The 13,828-nt window shown below is 60.1% G+C and overlaps 2 protein-coding genes across 3 annotated transcripts; both read right to left on the reverse strand.

The window, feature by feature from the left end:
• Nucleotides 1-2,123: 2,123 nt before the first annotated feature.
• On the reverse strand, nt 2,124-7,287 carry LOC116997709 (antigen WC1.1-like). Its single transcript, XM_042779414.1, has 12 exons — nt 6,659-7,287; nt 6,268-6,588; nt 5,862-6,179; nt 5,482-5,784; nt 5,094-5,408; nt 4,590-4,979; nt 4,206-4,514; nt 3,747-4,118; nt 3,519-3,642; nt 3,277-3,362; nt 2,981-3,064; nt 2,124-2,423 (listed from the first exon to the last, which is right to left on the reverse strand). Exons 1-12 carry the CDS (start codon nt 6,708-6,710, stop codon nt 2,308-2,310), a joined length of 2,790 nt encoding a protein of 929 aa, XP_042635348.1. The 5' UTR covers nt 6,711-7,287; the 3' UTR covers nt 2,124-2,307.
• Nucleotides 7,288-9,815: 2,528 nt separating this feature from the next.
• LOC116998004 (antigen WC1.1-like) lies at nt 9,816-12,654 on the reverse strand. 2 transcript variants are annotated; one of them, XM_033063285.2, is made up of 6 exons: nt 12,575-12,654; nt 11,377-11,706; nt 10,918-11,289; nt 10,693-10,836; nt 10,447-10,542; nt 9,818-10,019 (listed from the first exon to the last, which is right to left on the reverse strand). In XM_033063285.2, the coding sequence occupies exons 2-6, from the start codon at nt 11,474-11,476 to the stop codon at nt 9,970-9,972; spliced, it is 762 nt and encodes a 253-aa protein (XP_032919176.1). In that variant the 5' UTR covers nt 11,477-11,706; nt 12,575-12,654; the 3' UTR covers nt 9,818-9,969. The 2 variants fall into 2 exon arrangements, with proteins under 2 accessions (XP_032919175.1, XP_032919176.1); XM_033063284.2 differs by having other exon boundaries at nt 9,816-10,019; nt 10,918-11,706.
• Nucleotides 12,655-13,828: the final 1,174 nt, after the last annotated feature.

A 13,828-nucleotide genomic window follows, 5' to 3' on the forward strand; every position in this document is an offset into this window, starting at 1 on the left:
GCCAAAGTTGCAGGAGTCGCACACTGGAAATCCATTTCCTGCTACCACAGGAACACACAAATCAGCCCCAACGCGTGTGTACAAGGAGTGTCCCATGCAAAGGAGCCGGGCTTTGAGTCCTTCACATTCCAAGCACAAGAACTGCAGACTAAAGTCTCTCTTCCGATTCCTGTCTCCTGCTGTCTCTCTCATAGTCCCTCACCTGACCGGGACCACTGTGTTCCCCGGCCCTTTGTTATGCAAAGGATCGGCGCTTCCCGACTGAAGTAGAAGAGTTTGTAGGTGTAGGAGAATAATTTGCAAGGTTAGTACAGAAAGCAATCGTACCCATGAGTTTGGGTGTTATAAAAGAGAGGGTTGGTTAGCTGGCCACGAGTTACAGCTGCAGATGGAGTTGGAGCTTGAAACCCAGAGTGTGCTGGCTGTTCTGGGAGGAGGGAAGGGACAGACAAGGAAAGAAGTTGTGTAAGGGACACTCCGGGTTAGGCAGCCGGCTGAGGGACTGCTGGGGGTTTAGCCGGTCTTGTAGAAAGAAGAAGAAAACCGGCAGAGAGGAAAGAAGGCGCCAGTGCTGTGTGTGTGGAGCTACCTGTCAGAAAAGCAGGAAGTGCTGCGTGAATTTGCGTATGAGGAGAGCAGTCAGAGTTGTGAGCAAAGAAGGACATTGAAAGAAGACGTGTAGAGTTTTTAATAAAAATCTTGGGTTGAAGTGAGTCCTGACTGTCTCGAAATAATTACTAGACCGGGCCTCTTTTCCCAGAGCAAACGCAGCAGCTGGAACTGCAGCTGCTCCCCATCCACCTGCACCGCAGCAATTCCTCACGGCCACATCGTGCCGCTCCCTCGCTGGGCGCCGGCGGGAGGAGCTGCCCTGCCCCATCTCCCCGCTCTGCCGGGCACTGCGGCACCGGGCACTGTCCCGGAGCTGTCCCTGTCACACACGCACGCACGGCACCGAGCCCAAAGCGGGACAGCTGGGGACACCCGAACGGGAGCGGCCTTGGTGCCTGGGTGGCTGCTGCCCCGGCCCCAGGGGACAGGAGCTCTCCGAGCGCTCCGAGACCTCCGGGGGCCCTCGCTCGGCTCCGAGCCTCTTTCCTGCCGCTTCTCATCGGGCTGCGCTATCGCCGCCTCAGCAGCCCCTGCTGCTGCCACGAGCTCAGGCGCTGCTCCGCCCTTCCCACCTGGAGCAGCTCCCGAGCAGGGCCCGAAGCGCTCCTGCCCTGTTTGCCTCGCTCCCACAGGCTGGGCAGCTGCCGGCTCTCGGGCGCCTGCTGCAGGGGCCCCGTCTCACCTGCCTGCACCTCAGGGACAACGAGCTGGGAGCCCAGGGCGTCCTGCAGCTCTGCCGGCAGCTCCGCCATCCCGCCTGCCCGCAGCGGAGCCTGGGCTCAGGGCCCTGCCACGGCCCCTTCCACGCCCGCCACTGCCGAGCTGGGGAGAGGATGCTGCGGGACAGGCAGGGCAGCACCGGCATCCCGCCTGCTTCAGCACCTCCCTCCCCACACAATCCAACACCTTCTCCTATTCTCCTGCCTCCTCCGTGCCCAGGCTGAGCAAGGACGGCTTCAGCCCGGCCCTGCTGCAGGAACTGGACGCCCTGCGGGCACTGCAGCCCGTCCTGAAGATCGGGAACCTCCTGGAGCATGACGTGCCGCAGGCAGGGGCCATGGCCCGGCTGCCCTGCCACCGCGGGCTCCTGCCGAGGGGCAGGAAGGCGCTGCCCTTCAGAACACCTCCCCTCCTTCAGGAAAAGCCATTCCCACAACCGGATCCATTCCCAGCCCTGCTCTCATTGCTGCCAGGGGTTCTGAGCCTGCTTCACCCGTGGGGCACAGGGAGGAGATCCTGCTGCATCTGCGGATGGGAACCAGGTCCTGCACTGTCCCTTTCCCCCTCAGTGTTACTGGGGACAGTTGTGTGCATTTGGCAGTGCCTAATAAAAACCCTGCAGACAATCCAAATAATCTCCCAGTGCTCTTCCTCCTGATCCAACTAATCCCAGGGATGTGTCTGTGTTTGTAGTTCCTACTCGCATCCCCAGAGATGAGATGATGGACTCAGGACAGAACTGATTGCACCAGAGGGCCCAACATAGGCAGTGACTCTGTGTGCAGATTGGGTTTTATTAAGATAAAATGGAAATTCACACTGAAATCAAAGAAAATCCCTATATAGGAATTGTTTTCCTGAAGCGCTGGACACTGATTGGTGATCTGTGTGGCCTGGGCTACCCCTCCCTGGGCAAAGGGCCCCACCACATTGCCACACACGTGTCCCCAGGGCTGGGACATGGACAGGGAATCCTCATGGCGCCGTGTCCAGGCTGCTGCTGCCAACATCATCATAGTCTGTGTGCCGTGGGAAGTGATCCATGGGGTCCCTGGTGGCTCCTGGGACATTTGGAGGGGAGGAGATTCCACCTTGGGGACAATACAGAAAGGTGCCTGAGGGGACAGGCAGCTCCGTGCCCCCCCTGACAGACCCCACCTGGGCTCTGACCACAGCACCCATGGATCTGTTGCTGGGTCCCTGCCCGACCCCACAGCCAAAGCCTGCCATGGAGTGGCTCTGCAGAGGGCACAGGGCAGCTGTGAGGCCTCTGACCTGTGGGGAGGACACAGATCCACACCGGCTGTGCCTCTCCCTTGAACATGGCCCCATCGCGGGGAGCAGGAGCCTTCTGTGGTACATCCAGAACATCGTCGTAGCCATCCGAGATTCCTTGCTCAGGCCAGGCAGGGGGGTCTGGGAAATGCAGAGGGGTCCATGGCAGTGAGCAGCAGCCCTGGCAGGGCTCTGGATGTGCCATCCCCTCTGGCCTTCCCACCAGAGATGTGCTGGTGACGCTTGGCCCAGCAGGGAAAGGCAATGCTGTGCTGCACACTAACAAGGGGAGCACTTGTCCCCTCAGCTCCCCAGCCCAGCTGTGTCCCCTCTCCCCTGCCCTCCCGGCTGGCTTCCTGCCCTGTGACCCCACCTGGGGCTGCCTCGGTGTCACTGCTCTCCAGGATGTCCCTGCTGGAATACGGCAGCTTCTTGATCCCTCCCTCCTGCACGGAACCTGAAGGGGATAAACAGGGACAGGGGGGTGGACTCAGGTTGCTCCGAGGTGACAGAACCTCACAGCACACAGCGCGGTTGATCTGGGACCAAGAGGGAACCCGAGCCCATGGCCAGGAGCCACTGTTGGGACAGCAGGACCCAAAGCTGCCCTGGGGCTGTCAGGCAGAGCCTTCACTCCGCACAGAGCTGGGACACAAGGGCTGCACCCACCTGGGCGACTGGGCACCTCCTGGTACTCCGGCATGGCCGTGTAGTCCAGCTCCTCGTAGACACCATTGGAGATGGCATCTGCAGCTCTGTCACGGCCTGGAACCACAGGCAGCATTTACCTGGGGCCCTGGGCACTGTGGGTGGCACCAAGATCACCCCTGCCCAACTTCTGAGCTGTTCCATAGGGCAGGAGCACATGGACCCCCAAACCGGCTCTGTCCTGTTCCCCCACCCAGCAGGACCCACCTCTGCGCCAGGCACGGGCACGGCACAGCAGCACGGCCAGGGCACCCAGGGCCAGCCACAGCAGCGTCCCCAGCACCACGCACAGCACAGTTGGCACAGGCACCGTCCCCACGGCCGGTACTCGAGTGCTTCTCCTGGGAACACCTTTGGGACACAGGCAGGCAGTGAGGGGAGGGGGATCCCAGCCAGCCCCATGTGGAGGATGCAGGCACGGGCAGAGCTACCTGTGCTGGTGGCACCCTCCGGATCTGGGGTAGTGTCTGTCCCAGTGCTGCCATCCCTGTCCTCCTCACATTCCACGTGCACGTGCCCGCCAATGCCGCAGCTCTGCAGGTGCCAGGGAGCCGAGGGGCAATCCCAGAGTGAGCGGGCCCCGTCCTCGCAGCCCACCCAGGCCAGCCAGGCACGGGACGGCTGCTGGGCAGTGTCGGCCGACAGCCGACCCCGCTCCCCACAGCCCAGCTGGCGGCACACGGTGCCGGCGGTGCCGGTGCTGGTGCCGTTGGAGCACACGCGGCCCCAGGTGCCGTTATAGGACACCTCCAGGGAGCCACGGCAGCGCCCACGGCCGCCTGCCAGCCGCACGGAGATCTGCTCTGCAAGGGGGGCAGCGGGGTCACGGCACGGCCACCAACCCCCCGCGGCCTCTGCCGGACCCTGCTCTGGGGCTGCCCGCCACTGACCTGAGCACACGGCCCCTGCCCCGACGCCGCGCCCGCACTCGCGCTCTTCCGAGCGCCCGCATTCCCAGAGAGACTCCTCGCTCCCGGAGCACTCGGCCATGTACGGCCACAGCGGCCCCGTGCCGCCACCGAAGCGCGCCGAGCTCGGGGCCTCCAGGGCCCTGCCACAGCCCAGCTCCCGGCACACAACGGCAGCGTCCTGCAGGTCCCAGCCTTCCTGGCACACGCTGCTCCAGCTGCCACCGGAATAGACCTCCACGCGCCCGGCACAGCGCCCTGAGCTCCCCACCAGCCTCACCCGCCGGCTGCCTGCGGGCACGGAAGGACCGGGCTGGGGTGGCTGCTTGGGGCACCGGCACCTCCAGGCCTCCGTGAAACACCAACCTGAGCAGACAAGAGCCGCTCCGTGAGGGCTGCCAGCTGGTCCAGTGGTTATCCAGATGTAAAAACCACTTGATGAGTCGTAAAAATATATGTTCCCATACAACTCTGTGGAAATCCCATTCAGCGCAGGTGTCATCTCCGTGATGTTAATGACCACACTTTCCATGATGGGTCTCTCTGTCTCGTTGCTGTCCCACACGGTAACCGGACCAGCAACAACATCACCTTTGTCCAGTTCTCCACAGTCAAGCTCCCTGCAAACCTTGCTGAAATTCCGTATGAGCAAAAGCTCTCCTGGCACACGGCGCCACGCCCCAGAGCTTATGGCCAAGTCGAGCCACCCATCGCACCGGGTCTCACCCTCCACCAGCCGCAGGGACGCGACAATGCCTGCAAAATGCCCAGAATCAGCTCTTCATCCAAAAATAACCATGTGTCATCTCATCCCAGCTTCTGGACAGTCTCAAAATCCCTTACCGCTCCTCCTGGAGATGTCGTACAAACCTGAGCAGTTGACAGCAGCGGCGTTCCCGGGGGCACACGGAGCCTTCCCCAGCACGGTCACGGGGCACTGGCCCGGGTGCCGCTCGCTCCCGCTGCAGCCGAAGGTGTCCGGCCGCAGCGGCCCCTCCCCGCTGCCGAAGGAGCCTCCCGGGGGCACCGAGAGGGCGCGGCCGCAGCCCAGGTGGCGGCACAGGACGTGCGCGTCGGGCAGGTCCCACTCGCTGGCGCACACGGACCCCCACGTCCCCCTCACGGCCACCTCCACTCGGCCGGAGCATCCCGAGCTGCCGTTCCCCAGGCGGAAGCCCGTGTAGGCTGTGGCAGGAAGGGCGGTCAGGGCGGGGATGCTGCACGGAGCCCAAGAGCCCCCGGTGTTCCCGGCACTTACGGGAGCAGATGATGCTGGCACGGCCGCTGCAGCCCTGGCTCGGGGCCGGACGCCGGGCACAGGCACTGAGGAGGGGCTCGGTGCCATTGCACTGGAAGCCGCCGTCCCAGAGCGATGCCGATGCCGCCCCAAACCGGCCACTGCCGGCCATGGCGAGCGGCTCTCCGCAGCCCAGCTCCCTGCACACGACCTGGGCCGCCTTCATGTCCACCTGATCCTCACACACACCAACCCAGGCTTGGCCCTGCCGCACCTCCAGCTGCCCGGCACAGGCTCCAGCCCCTCCGACCAGCCGGGAAAATCCTAAAGGAGCAGTGCAGGCTCAGAGGCACTTCATGAAGTGCATGAAGTGTCACATCCCCCCCAAACCTAACTCCTACCTTGGCACACAACAGCAGCGTCCCAGTCATGGATGCTGCCATTGGGTCCCCAGCCACGGATCTCGCAGTCCCAGAGAGTGGCCTCGGACCCTTTGCAGTCCACTAGGGCCAGACTGACAGGCCCGTCCCCTTCGCCGAAGCGCTTACGGGCGGAGTAGGCACCGGCAGCCGAACCACAGCCCAGCTGCTGGCAAACCACCTCAGCATCCTTCATATCCCATGCAGGGTCGGCCACCGAACCCCATTGTCCCTGCAGCTTCACCTCCACTCTCCCGGCACACGGACTGCCGCCGCCCGCCAGCCTCAGCTCCACGGCATCTGCACCAGGCCAGGGACACGGCTCAGCCCTGCCCGGGATGCTCCAGCACAACGCGGCTGTCCCAGCACGGCCAGCGTGTCCCCTCACCTGTGCACGTCACACCCGCATGCCAGCCCGGGTCGCAGAAGTGCCGTCCCCATCCGAAATGCTGACATTCCTCCAGCCCATTCTCGGTGCCGTTACAAAAGTAGGGCTGCAGCCAGATCCGCCCGGTACCCTGCCCGAACGGGGCGTACGAGGACGCCCTGGCCACGCGGCCACAGCCCAGCTGCCGGCACACCACGCTGGCCCAAAGGGCTTTCCGGTCAAAGTCGAAGACGCACACGGAGCCCCACTCACCGTCGTGCTTCACCTCCACTCTCCCGGCACAGCGCCCGCCGCCGCCCACCAGACGCAGCTCCCCGGAGCCTGCGGCACGGAGGCTGCTGAGCCGGGCCCGGCACCGCCGCGGGCCCCGCTCCCAGCGCCCGCCACTCACCCGCACTCAGCTGCACGCACACCAGCAGCCCCAGCGCCAGCAGCGGCCCCATGGCAGCGGCCCCGAGCCAGCGCAGCCAGGCCACCTCTCGCCAGCGCCCGAGCCAATGCACGCAGCAGCAGCAGCAGCAGCCGGGCAGCCTTTATCAGGTGCCTCCTCTGCCGCCTCTGGGGCCGCAGCCTCCAATAACCTGCTCCGTGCCCAAATATGAGCCTCGGCTCCGCTTCTGGCGTCACACACCTCCCCACAGTGGGCTGCCACCCGGATGTCTCTGGGGGGAGGCAGCTCCCCCACGACACCTGCGCTGGGGGGGCCCTTCCTGTATCCCCCGAGCCTCCTGCTCTGCTGCTGCAGCCTGGCAAGAGCCTTGCTGATAGGGACAGCCCTCACCCCACATCCTAGCAAGAGCTGCTCTCGCTCATGCACCTGCAAAGCCCCAAGCCCTTATCTCTGGGGCGCTCCCCTCCCGCGGTGCTCGCAGCCCCCGCGGGGGGTGGCAGCAGCCCCCGGCTCCGCTCGGAGCTGGACCAGCTCCCCGGTCCCTCGCGGCGGCGCTGGCACATGGCGCTGCTGCCGCAGCTCTGGCCCCGCGCTCGCCTCGCCGCCAGGGCAGGAAGGAGGCGGTCACCCCCCGGCGGCTCCCGGCCCCGCCATCGACCGCACGCAGCTCCCGACACCTGCGCTGCCGCCGATAACGCCGCGGCTCCGCGCTGCCCCTGCCCCGCCGCTCCGTGCCGCTGCGCCTCGGCAGCCGCGCTCGAAAGGAAACGTCCCTGGGTTACCCCTCACCGCACTCTCTTTTGGCTTATTCTCAGTGCAGGAATCCTCTTTTCCTGCTGGTGCCTGTACGGCTTCAGCTCCACGGACCCACGCTTTTCCCGGAGCTTCTCCAAACACCCTCTCCCTCACTGAGGCCTCACGTTTCCTCCCCCGTTCCACCCCAGATTTCCCAATACAAAATCACAGGTGTCCTCCTATGTAAATCAATTTTCTGCTGCCGCAGGAACACACAAACAGCCCCAGTTCGTTGGTTCCTCTCTGCAGTGCCCCAGGCATAGGAACTGGGCTTTCACCCACTCACATTCCGAACACAAAAAATCCACTCGAAAGTCTCTCCTCGTCCTGATCCCAGTCTCCTGCTGTCTCTCTCACTGTCCGTCACCTGACCAGGACCACTGTGTTCCCCGACCCTTTGTTATGGAAAGGATCGGCATTTTCCCGCTTTAGCAGGAGAGTTTTTAAGTGTAGGATAATAATTTGAAAGTTTAGTACAGAAGGCAATCGCACCCAGTTGAGGTTGGGTGTTATAAAAGAGAGGGTTTGCTGGCCACGAGTTACAGCTGCAGATGGAGTTGGAGGTTGAGACCCAGAGTGAGCTGGCTGTTCTGGGAGGACAGACAAGGCAAGAAGATGCTGTGTAAGGCACAGTCAGGGTTAGGGGACCTGCTCAGGGACAGCTTGGGGTTTAGCCAATCTTGCTGTAGCAACAAGAAGGAAACCCACAAATAGGAAACAAAGCGTCAGAGCTGTGTGAAGCTGCCTGTAGACAAAGTAGACAGTGAGAACCTGCATATGAGGAAAACAGTCGGAGTTGTGAGGAAAGAAGTCCGCTCAAAGAAGGTATGTAGTGTTTTTAATAAAAAACTGTGGTTCGTGTGAGTCGTGTGCGTCCTACCAATTAATAGACCCGGCCTCTTTTCCCGGGCTCCCACCCGGAGCAAACGCAGCAGCCGGAACTGCAGCTGCTCCCCATCCACCTGCACCGCAGCAATTCCTCACGGCCACATCGTGCCGCTCCCTCGCTGTGCGCCGGCGGGAGGAGCTGCCCTGCCCCATCTCCCCGCTCTGCCGGGCACTGCGGCACCGGGCACTGTCCCGGAGCTGTCCCTGTCACACACGCACGCACGGCACCGAGCCCAAAGCGGGGCAGCTGGGGACACCCGAACGGGAGCGGCCTTGGTGCCTGGGTGGCTGCCGCCCCGGCCCCAGGGGACAGGAGCTCTCCGAGCGCTCCGAGACCTCCGGGGGCCCTCGCTCGGCTCCGAGCCTCTTTCCTGCCGCTTCTCATCGGGCTGCGCTATCGCCGCCTCAGCAGCCCCTGCTGCTGCCACGAGCTCAGGCGCTGCTCCGCCCTTCCCACCTGGAGCAGCTCCCGAGCAGAGCCCGAAGCGCTCCTGCCCTGTTTGCCTCGCTCCCACAGGCTGGGCAGCTGCCGGCTCTCGGGCGCCTGCTGCAGGGGCCCCGTCTCACCTGCCTGCACCTCAGGGACAACGAGCTGGGAGCCCAGGGCGTCCTGCAGCTCTGCCGGCAGCTCCGCCATCCCGCCTGCCCGCAGCGGAGCCTGGGCTCAGGGCCCTGCCACGGCCCCTTCCACGCCCGCCACTGCCGAGCCGGGGAGAGGATGCTGCGGGACAGGCAGGGCAGCACCGGCATCCCGCCTGCTTCAGCACCTCCCTCCCCACACGATCCAACACCTTCTCCTCTTCTCCTGCCTCCTCCGTGCCCAGGCTGAGCACGGACGGCTTCAGCCCGGCCCTGCTGCAGGAACTGGACGCCCTGCGGGCACTGCAGCCCGTCCTGAAGATCGGGAACCTCCTGGAGCATGACGTGCCGCAGGCAGGGGCCATGGCCCGGCTGCCCTGCCACCGCGGGCTCCTGCCGCGGGGCAGGAAGGTGATCGCCTCTTTCAGAACACCTCGCCTCTTTTCGGAAAAGCCCTTCCAAATCCTAGAACCATTCCCAGCCCAAGTGGGTCTCACCCTGCCCCACCCGGCTCCCTGTGGGTCCCAGGGATGAGATCCTGCTGCATCTGACAGCGGGGAGGGGAACGGGTCTCCCTTTTCCCTTCGGCGTTGTTGGGAGCACTTCTGCGCATTAGGCAGTACCTCATAAAGAAAGAGCAGACAATCCCAGCAATCTCCCAGTGCTCTATCCCCTGGTCCCACTAACTCCGAGGATGTGTCTGTGCACCCAGTTCCTGCTCACATAACCAGTAAATGACCGACGTACCAGAGATAGAGATTCCTGTACCGAACCTGCGAGTGAGTCTCTGTCCAATTAGGATTTTAATAGGATAAAAGGGAAATTCGCATTGAAATTGAAGAAAATCCCTACACAGGAGCTGTTTTCCTGCAGCGCTGGACAGCGATCGGTGATCTCTGTGGGCAGGGCCACCCCTCCCTGAGGACAGGGATCCCCACACTGCCACACACGTGTCCCCAGGAACGAGCATGACCAGGGGATCCTCATGGCTCCGTCTCCAGGGCGTTGCTGCCAACATCATCACAGTCCGTGCGCCCCGGGGGATTCTCCTAGTGGTACCTGCTGGGTCCTGAGGCACTTGGAAGGGAGGAGATTCCACCTTGGGAACAGTACAGAAAGGTGCCTGAGGGGACAGGCAGCTCCGTGTCCCCCCTGACAGACCCCACCTGGGCTCTGACCACAGTACCCATGGATCTGCTGCTGGGTCCCTGCCCGCCCCCACAGCCAAAGCCTGCCATGGAGTGGCTCTGCAGAGGGCACAGGGCAGCTGTGAGGGCTCTGACCTGTGGGGAGGACACAGATCCACCTCTGCTGTGCCACTCCCTTGCACATATCCACAGTGCTGGGATCAGGGGTCTCCTGTGGCACATCCAGAACATTGTCATAAACGTCAGCGATTCCTTGCTTGGGCCAGGCAGGGGGGTCTGGGAAATGCAGAGGGGTCCATGGCAGTGAGCAGCAGCCCTGGCAGGGCTCGGGCTATGCCATCACTCCACACAGAGCTGGGGCACAAGGGCTGCACCCACCTGGGCGACTGGGCACCTCCTGGTACTCCGGCATGGCCGTGTAGTCCAGCTCCTCATAGACACCATTGGAGATGGCATCTGCAGCTCTGCCACGGCCTGGAACCACAGGCAGCATTTACCTGGGGCCCTGGGCACTGTGGGTGGCACCAAGATCATCCCTGCCCAACTTCTGAGCTGTTCCATAGGGCAGGAGCACATGGACCCCCAAACCGGCTCTGTCCCGGTCCCCCACCCAGCAGGACCCACCTCTGCGCCAGGCACGGGCACGGCACAGCAGCACGGCCAGGGCACCCAGGGCCAGGCACAGCAGCGTCCCCAGCACCACGCACAGCACAGTTGACACAGACACCGTCCCCACGGCCGGTACTCGAGTGCTTCTCCTGGGAACACCTTTGGGGACACAGGCAGGCAGTGAGGGGAGGGAGATCCCAGCCAGCCCCGTGTGGGGGATGCAGGCACGGGCAGAGCTACCTGTGCTGGTGGCACCCACAGGACGTGGGGTAGTGTCTGTCCCAGTGCTGCCATCGCTGTCCTCCTCACATTCCACGTGGACCTGCCCGCCAATGCCGCAGCTCTGCAGGTGCCAGGGAGCCGAGGGGCACTCCCAGAGTGAGTGAGCCCCGTCCTCGCAGCCCACCCAGGCCAGCCAGGCACGGGACGGCTGCTGGGCAGTGTCGGCCGACAGCCAGCCCCGCTCCCCACAGCCCAGCTGGCGGCACACGGTGCCGGCGGTGCCGGTGCTGGTGCCGTTGGAGCACACGCGGCCCCAGGTGCCGTTATAGGACACCTCCAGGGAGCCACGGCAGCGCCCACGGCCGCCTGCCAGCCGCACGGAGATCTGCTCTGCAAGGGGGGCAGCGGGGTCACGGCACGGCCACCAACCCCCCGCGGCCTCTGCCGGACCCTGCTCTGGGGCTGCCCGCCACTGACCTGAGCACACGGCCCCTGCCCCGACGCCGCGCCCGCACTCGCGCTCTTCCGAGCGCCCGCATTCCCAGAGAGACTCCTCGCTCCCGGAGCACTCGGCCATGTACGGCCACAGCGGCCCCGTGCCGGCACCTCTAGGCCTCCGTGGCACACCAACCTCAGCAGACAAGGCTGCTCCGTGAAGTTGTCTAATCTCAGACTCTAGAGTGTTGTTTTATTTATTTATACAACTCATTTAGATTCTTTAACTCTGTCCCTCTATTTTTTTCCTTATACCTTTTAATTTCTTCTTGTTTTCCAACTATTTTCTTATTCGGCTCTTTTTATACTCATCTGTTTGAAAACAAAAAAAAAATTCTTATCTAGGATGAAATTGATTACTGTTATTATAACGAGCCTGCCCCTTAAATTTTAAATTCCTCCCTACTCAATATATTTTTCAATTCTTAACAATGTTCTTAAGAAACTTTTCCCATCATAACAGGCAGTGCTAATACACGGATGTGCCACAAAAACTGATTCCATCTTATCCCTGACCCACACAGAACCATTGCATTTGTCACAGGGATCAGGAACAGTTTGTTTCTTTATTGCTGCCTCTCGTGCTGCTTGTCTGGGTTCTGTTCCATGCATCCTTATGGCTTTGGTCGATTGCCAGGGGTGAGCACAGTGAAAATCCTCAGGACCTTTTCACGTTCTACCTTCCCAAGGTCCCTTGGGTTGCAGCCAAGGGCCGAGATGTCAATCTTCTCGGTAGCAAAGATTTGTTTTTGTCCTGGGATTTGTTTGGCACCCCTGGCCTCATAAAGTTCGTATGAGCCATTTTAACTTTTTCTGTTCCAAAGATGGCACAAATAATTTGTAGTTCTGCAGCACTGTCCTGTCTCTTACCCTGGACTGACCAACTACTTTTTCCAAATCCAATAAAGCTCCTGAGATGTGCACACAGCAACAAGATTTGCTTTAATACACAGTTTAGACAACAGATTCAAAAAAACCATACTAAAATACCTTTCTAAAGTTGGCTGTTCACACACACTAAACAAGCTAAACAAATTATTTCTTTATTTTTTCTTCCGTCTTAGTTGCTTTTCATTGGGAATTAAACCAACAGGTGCAAACAGTACAAATAATTCAAGTCAAAATTAATACATTCCCAGTGTGTTGTTTGTTTCTGAACCCTCTCAATAACAGATGTTACCTGTCCGTTTTTTCTGGAGTTGCAGCTCCATCAATAAATCAGTTAATGCTGACTGCTGGAGCCTCCTGAGGAACTTTTCAATCCGTCTGGGCCGTTTCCATTGATCAAGGAGGCGTCTGATTCTTTCCCATCGGCGATGTTCTTCCTTCAGGCTCAACGAGGTTCCAGTTGGTAGCTGATCCAGGATGCCTAAATTCTAATTATGAACCTCTCAAAACAATTTTACATTGCTATCTCAAACAGTAATAATATAAAATAACATTTTTTCACTCTGCATATAAAAACTACATCTGCATTTGATCTGAAGGCACAGTGGTTTCCTGTTGATTTTACATACCTTCCTTTTTCTTGAGGGATCCATCTTCAAGGGTAGTTTTTAATTTAAATTTTAGGTCTCCAGGTGTTTCAATAATTTTCTAATCTTTATTTTGTATCTCTCCTTTTACTGGTGCAGCATGATTTCAGCTTTTTCCACTGTTCAAACTGCTGCTTCTGTGGTTAAAAGAACCAGAAATGTTCCCTCCCCACCCCCCATCGCGGTTCTAAACTTTCTCCTCTTCAGCATTTTATCAGCACATACAGTCCTGGTCACATGGAATGTATCGGAAAAATCAAGAGGAGTTATTGGAGCCAAGATGCCTTTCTCCCTTAATTACCCCAATTTGTTTGTGATGGTTGTAACACACCCCTGAATGGTTTTGTCCCTGACCAGTGAGGGATTGTCACTCTTATGCTTTTAGGGGAAGGCAGTCCATGTAATATTTCACAGGGCTGAGGGAAGGCATCTGGTCCATGGGAATTTGGTTTTTATCATTAATTTAGGTAGTTGTTGTTTTAACTCGCCCCGAGCTTTCGGGATGCTACGGGGTCTGATATTGCCAGGTAATTATTCTCCAGGTAAAATGAGTGCTCTGATCCAAATCAAGAACCTGTATTAATCTAAATCTATAGCCCCAGCCACAGGAAATGCTTTTACCCACTGAGTCAACTGATCTACTAAAACTAGCAGCTATTTCCAGCTGCCCCAGAAGCTGTTTGACTGCCTCCAGAGGGAGGATCCCTCAGCACTACTTTTGTTCACTTTCTGACATGTCGGACATCCTTGAGTCATTTGTCTCCCAATTTCACATATTCCTGTACACCCATAAAATCTCAAAAAGTGCTCCCAAAGTGCCCTTGTTCCCCAGTGAGTCTTTCTATGGATGTTGCTTGGGATCTGCTGGGAAAAAGATTTTGGTGCTACTTTTCTACCTT

Source organism: Catharus ustulatus, chromosome 6 (assembly GCF_009819885.2).
Source record: "Catharus ustulatus isolate bCatUst1 chromosome 6, bCatUst1.pri.v2, whole genome shotgun sequence".
NCBI lineage: Eukaryota > Metazoa > Chordata > Aves > Passeriformes > Turdidae > Catharus > Catharus ustulatus.

Bases quoted from the DNA above. Each gene is read 5' to 3' on its own strand.
- LOC116997709 (XM_042779414.1), bottom strand. From the start codon at position 6,710: ATGGGGCCGCTGCTGGCGCTGGGGCTGCTGGTGTGCGTGCAGCTGAGT. The intron at 5,785-5,861 runs GTAGGAGTTAGG...CTGCTCCTTTAG, and splicing joins CGCTGCTGTTGTGTGCCAAG to GATTTTCCCGGCTGGTCGGA. The intron at 3,065-3,276 runs GTGGGTGCAGCC...TATCCCCTTCAG, and splicing joins GGAGGTGCCCAGTCGCCCAG to GTTCCGTGCAGGAGGGAGGG.
- LOC116998004 (XM_033063284.2), bottom strand. From the start codon at position 11,476: ATGGCCGAGTGCTCCGGGAGCGAGGAGTCTCTCTGGGAATGCGGGCGC. The intron at 10,543-10,692 runs GTGGGTCCTGCT...CTGTGGTTCCAG, and splicing joins TGCCCGTGCCTGGCGCAGAG to GCCGTGGCAGAGCTGCAGAT. The intron at 10,020-10,446 runs GTGGGTGCAGCC...ACTGTTCCCAAG, and splicing joins GGAGGTGCCCAGTCGCCCAG to GTGGAATCTCCTCCCTTCCA.